Consider the following 5,591-nt stretch of genomic DNA (forward strand, 5'->3'; position numbering starts at 1 on the left):
GTAGTTTAGTGTGATACCAATCATCTTACTGTTTTTATAACAAATATAAAAATTAAAAGTAAATAAACACACCTATTTTTTTACCACAAATATAAAAATTAAAAGTAAATCAACATACCCTAAGTAGTTAACTTAGTCAAACTCAAATGATAAACCTAGGTGAAACTTCATCAATGATTTTAAAAAATTTATCTAAAATGATGTTTTAATTCTTTTTTTCCCAGCTCAAGATTGGGTTTCGAACCAGTTATCATAACCATGCTCGAATCTCTCACACGACACAAGAACTCCACTGCCTGGTTGCGTTAAGGACATGGTACTGAGAGTTGGCAGTGTACATTTCATAGGGTTTGCGATATATTCAACGAATCGAAGGCGAGTCGAAGACTCGCAGTCTGCATCCATCAGGGGTCACTATGAGATGAAATACTTCCTCTTAACACATTGGAAAACGCACCTCAGTTGGTATTTTGCAGCTCAGAACACCTTTTCATCTCTGATTATCAGGAGTTATATCGATCAGTGGTCGCTATGAGATGAAATACTTCCTTAACACGTTGTAAAACGCACCTCAGGTGCCATTTTGCAGTTTCGAACACCTTTTCATCTCTGATCATCCGGAGGTCAAGAATGGGTGGTAAAGCTAGGTGAAAATGCTACAGGTTGACAAGTGTTCCAAGCTGTTGAACATGGTGCCATCCCATCTGTTACAGAGTTTACAAAATCTCTGAAAACTTTATTGGCAGCTCATTGTGATTAACTGATTCATTCCTTTGAATTTGAAGTGCTAGATAAAATATTTAGTTCAGGGGCGTGAACGTAACTGGCAGCATAATACCATGTTTTCCACCAGAGCAAATTTTCACTTGCACTTCTAACATTCATGATTGAAACGAGGGATCTAAAGAAGCAGAACGCCAACTGTGAATAGTGAGAACCTAAGCAAGGCATGCAGAACTGTGATCCCGAGTTAAAAAAGAAGCAGGACCTAAACAAGGCATGCAGAACTGTGATCCCGAGTTACTATCGCAACGGGTTTCATATTCTAAGGGAAGGATGAGTTCCTCACAGAGAACTGTTTACCAAATCGGTTACTGCAATTATGCGTGTTTAAGAGTGATTGTCACCATCCAACTAAAAGCAGAACTCAACATAATATTTCAAAGGCTATTAGCACAGCTAACATGAATCAGAGAAAGAAAAGGACGCATATTTAATACACAAGACAGTAATTCCAAGAACAATTATGGAGATATTACATCTTACACGGGCTGTGGAACAACTTGTGATGAGAAATCCTATACTCAACCCATGAAAGTAAAGGACACTCTTAAAACAAAATCCCGATATTGAGAACTATTTTAATGATACAGCAATGAAATGGAGCTGGATAGATATGTTGATGGCAAGAATGTGACTTCTTAATTGGAAGAGAAAAGGCCATTACTTAGTTAAGATCCCACAAAAGCGGAACTCCTCGTGATGATTATGAGATGATCATGTTTTCAGCACTTCTGCACAAAGTGGCCATTCGGAGACTCAAACTGGCAAACCCAAGGCATTACCCAATACTAAGGAAACGATTAGTTGGTATCCCAAGATAAAATAGATAAAAACATATTTAGTTGGAGAGACCAGGATTGTCTCTAACATGGTTTGGGAGTGAATTTTTTCAAAACAAATAGGAAGTACAAGAGACATGTCTCCACTGTATTCATCTATATAACCAAACACTACCAAGCAATAGAGTGCAATGATAATAATAATAATAATAATAATAATAATAATGCACAAATGTAAATGTTAGAATTTATTAAAACAGACAAAAACAAAAGATAGTTACATATAAATTATGCAAGAAGTATTACCCTATCTACCTCGTACCTTTTTAATAATTTTCCCTTCCTTCTCGAGCAACAATAAGTTCCTCCATATAATCAGCGCCACTAGCATCTGAAGGCATCAGAATCTCATCCTCAGTGGTAAAATGGTATTGCTCTCCAATTGCCCTTAGAAGCTGATATACTTCGAACATAGTGGGCCTGTCTTTGGGCGTTGGCAATACACAATTGCATGCAACTTTAAGGAACTGGAAAATCTCATTATCAACACCCTTACCCCCCAAAGATTTGTCTACAGCATCTTTAAGTTGAGAATTGCTTGAAAGCTGTGTGATCCATTCAACCAGACTCCCCTTGAAGCTTTCAGGAGCTTTAGCCACATGGGTAGGTTTCTCCCCTGTCACCAGCTCAAGCAGCACAGTTCCAAAGCTGTAGACATCCCCTTTTGGAGTGGCCACCAAAGTTCTTGCATACTCTGGAGCAACATAACCCAAATCCCCAAATTCTCCATTCACAAATGTACTCAAATGTGTATCAATTGGATTCATTAGCCTGGCCAGTCCAAAATCAGAAATTTTCGGCTCAAAATCAGCATCCAACAAGATGCACTTGGAACTTATGTTTCGGTGGATGATGCGAGGGTTACAGTAATGATGGAGCCATGCAAATCCTTTTGCTGCCCTTATACCAATTTTGAGTCTCAGAGGCCATTCCATTGGCTTACTGCTTTCATCTGCAATATGTATGTGATCATAGAGAGTGCCATTTGGCATATGCTTATAAACCAGAAACCTTTCCTTATCAGCCACGCAGTAACCCAAAAGAGGAACCAAATTAGAATGTTTCACACTCCCCAGAGTAGCCATTTCAGATATAAATTCTTTTTCCGAGTGCTGAGAATCCTGCAATCTCTTAACCATAAGAGGAGTCCCATCCTCTAGCACTGCTTTGTACACAGCCCCTGTTCTTCCTGTCCCGATGATATTCTCTTTGTGGAAGTTATTGGTAGCCTTCAAGATATCACTCATTTTCATTTTAGAAACTGATTTCTCAAACATGGAAACCTGGAATCACAAAATCTTCTGAATCAACACATAGCAAGTCCACAAGTATGCCAAGAAGGAATATAGGGATGGTCATTGCATTTTTCAACATAGAACACAGGATCTCAACTGACTTGAAGAGATAAAATAAAAATAAAAAGAATGAAAGAAAAGTGTGTTAGAATAACTTGCCTTGATGCCTTTTACTCCCTTTAAACTCTTAGCCCATTTATTCCCCTCGGGATCATCATCCTTCTTCAGCTTCCTCATCATAGACATTCTACGGTAATAAAAGAACATACCAATTGCCACACCTATTGCTGCAATGGTAACCCCGCCAACTGCTGCCCCAGCAATAATTCCAGTGTTGGTTTTCTTTGAAATGGACGGGCAAGGGCTAAGAGGCTTCCCACAGAGTCCTGGATTGTTTGCAAAATTTTCTTCGATCAGGATAGTGGATTTGAACGAACTTGGGATTGGCCCAGACAAAAGATTATTAGCTACACTAAAAGTTTTCAAGCGCTCTAGAAACCCAATTTGTCCAGGAACCTGGCCTGTCAACTTGTTGTGGTCGAGCTTAAGGACATTCAGAAAGGAACAGTTTGCAAGACCTGATGGAATTTCCCCCGAGAAATTGTTGGAAGAGAGGTCGAGAGACGTGGCAAAACCAACTATTTGAGAGATATTTTGTGGAATTGATCCAAAGAGTTCGTTGCTAGAGAGATCTATGCCCGTCATGGAGGTGCAATTTGTAAGACCAAGAGGGAACCTGCCCTTGAGACCCATATCCGGAAGTCGGATGTTCAAGACCCTATTCTCATTAGGATGCCAACATTCCACCCCCAGAAAGGTACAGATGAATCCTTCGGTAGCGTTCTCAAAGTTCCATGAAGAGTTCAAGTAATTACGAGTATCTATAAGAGAATCTTTTATGCTCTTCAAGCAAGCAATATCAGTTTCGGTACCATAGCTCAAACTACAGCTAAGCAATAACCAAAGGCAACTAACAACAACTACCTTAAAAACTCGACCGATCAACATCGTTTCAACGAAGATTTCCTCAAATTCTTGTCAAAAAGAGAATGATAAAAAGCCCCAAATAGCTACAAGTTGCATATATCAGAGCTCCAAACTAACTGTATCCACAAAGTCCTGGCTTCCATAACAGTAATACCTAAAACAAAGTCAAGATCAATGCAAGGAAGAAGAAAAAATTCAGGGTCCACCCCACATAAAAAAAATCAGCTTAAACAACAGATAGAGATATCAACAGCAGCAGCCAAAAATTCAGGGTCCAGCCCTCATAAAAAAAATCAGCTTCCATGACAACAGATAGAGATATCAACAGCAGCAGCAGTAGCAACAAGAAGTAAAGCAGAGAAACTGAAAACCAACAGTGACCCAGATGGGTTGACTTGGATATATATGTCGATAAAAACAATAAAAGACGCACCTGATGATAAAGATATTCACGACCCCTCAACCCCAGAAGAGATCAAAGAAAACACCTCTTCAAGTTTGAGAATTTTTTGCATGGCAGAAATATTGAAGCAGCGGCTTTTCCGCGGAGAAAAAGAAGAAAAAAACAGTGATAATCAATCAAGTCTGTAAATACATGACAGGATTAAGAGAAGAGACCAAGCAGGAAATGAATACGGATGGCTAAACGCGAAAGCAATGAGTTTTAAGGCGTGTGAAACTGATAAATGGAGGGGATTGTGTGCTCGTTTTCTTGGGTCAACCAAGGACGGCCATTTTTTCCAAGCTTAATCCATGTAATTGCGAGTGCAAGGACTCGGCGTCTTCAGTTTCTTTGACTTGATTGGTTGATTCTTTTTTCCTCCTATTTAATATTGTATTTTTCATAAGCATTAATTAATGTAATTTCCTTTGCCATTGGATTCCTGCCCCTTTTTTTCTCCTCCTCCTCTTATTAAATCCGATCCAATTAGGTCGATAAATTTAGTAATTTGTTAACTCGGAATCCGGCTTAAATTAAATTTATTTTTGAACTGAGTCCGGGTATTTTTGAAATTATTTAAAATAATATTATTTTAATTTAAAAAAACATTAATTCATTAAAAAAATCAGTAAAACAAAGTCAACTCGTCAACCTAAATTTTAAGTTGCACCGTATTTTATTACCATGCCAACGAGGCTTTCTGTTTGGTAATATAATAAGAATGTGGTCGAAAATGACTGTTGTAACCGTGCCATTGAAAATTATTTTTTCGCAACTCGTTATTGTTTTCTTTAATTTTATTCGGTGTATGAACACAACCTTAAAGGGATTTGATTAGAGAATTAATTTGACCCGTCAACTCCTTCTGAAAAAACGTGTATATTTTCTATTTTTAACTTCTCTATTGAATAATTTTATATTACTAATTAATTTTTATTCTTTAAAAAAAGACAACAACTACCCCGTAGGTGTGTGTGGAATATGATTAAAAAAATTAGATTTTTTTGGTGTTGCAGTTTAAATGTGCTTTTAAGATTTTTTTTATTTTTTTTAGTTTCAAATTATTTTTTTGGGTGTTTTTAGATTTTTTATGTGTTGATGTGAAAATATTTGTTTAAAAAATAATTTTTTGATATGCTTTCAAGTAAATTTTAAAAAAAAAACAATCTTTAATATAATCACAAATAAAAATTATATATATTGAGAAATTTAAGTTGAACATAATATTCAAGGTTTTTAGATTAA

The 5,591-nt window shown here is 37.0% G+C and overlaps 1 protein-coding gene across 3 annotated transcripts; it reads right to left on the bottom strand.

The window, feature by feature from the left end:
* Positions 1-537: 537 nt before the first annotated feature.
* On the bottom strand, positions 538-4,711 carry LOC105118947 (probably inactive leucine-rich repeat receptor-like protein kinase At5g48380). 3 transcript variants are annotated; one of them, XM_011017007.1, is made up of 4 exons: positions 4,338-4,711; positions 3,077-4,058; positions 1,885-2,905; positions 538-704 (listed from the first exon to the last, which is right to left on the bottom strand). In XM_011017007.1, the coding sequence occupies exons 2-3, from the start codon at positions 3,923-3,925 to the stop codon at positions 1,889-1,891; spliced, it is 1,866 nt and encodes a 621-aa protein (XP_011015309.1). In that variant the 5' UTR covers positions 3,926-4,058; positions 4,338-4,711; the 3' UTR covers positions 538-704; positions 1,885-1,888. The 3 variants fall into 3 exon arrangements, with proteins under 3 accessions (XP_011015309.1, XP_011015308.1, XP_011015307.1); XM_011017006.1 differs by lacking the exon at positions 538-704 and adding an exon at positions 1,193-1,544; XM_011017005.1 differs by lacking the exon at positions 538-704 and having other exon boundaries at positions 1,641-2,905.
* Positions 4,712-5,591: the final 880 nt, after the last annotated feature.

This window comes from Populus euphratica, unplaced genomic scaffold (assembly GCF_000495115.2).
Source record: "Populus euphratica unplaced genomic scaffold, PopEup_1.0 scaffold2372.1, whole genome shotgun sequence".
Classification (NCBI taxonomy): Eukaryota; Viridiplantae; Streptophyta; class Magnoliopsida; order Malpighiales; family Salicaceae; genus Populus; species Populus euphratica.

What these genes read in the sequence shown, in the direction of transcription:
- LOC105118947 (XM_011017007.1), bottom strand. Translation starts at nt 3,925, where the DNA reads ATGTTGATCGGTCGAGTTTTTAAGGTAGTTGTTGTTAGTTGCCTTTGG. An exon ending in AGGGAGTAAAAGGCATCAAG is followed by an intron (nt 2,906 to 3,076) that starts GCAAGTTATTCT and finishes TTGTGATTCCAG; the next exon opens with GTTTCCATGTTTGAGAAATC.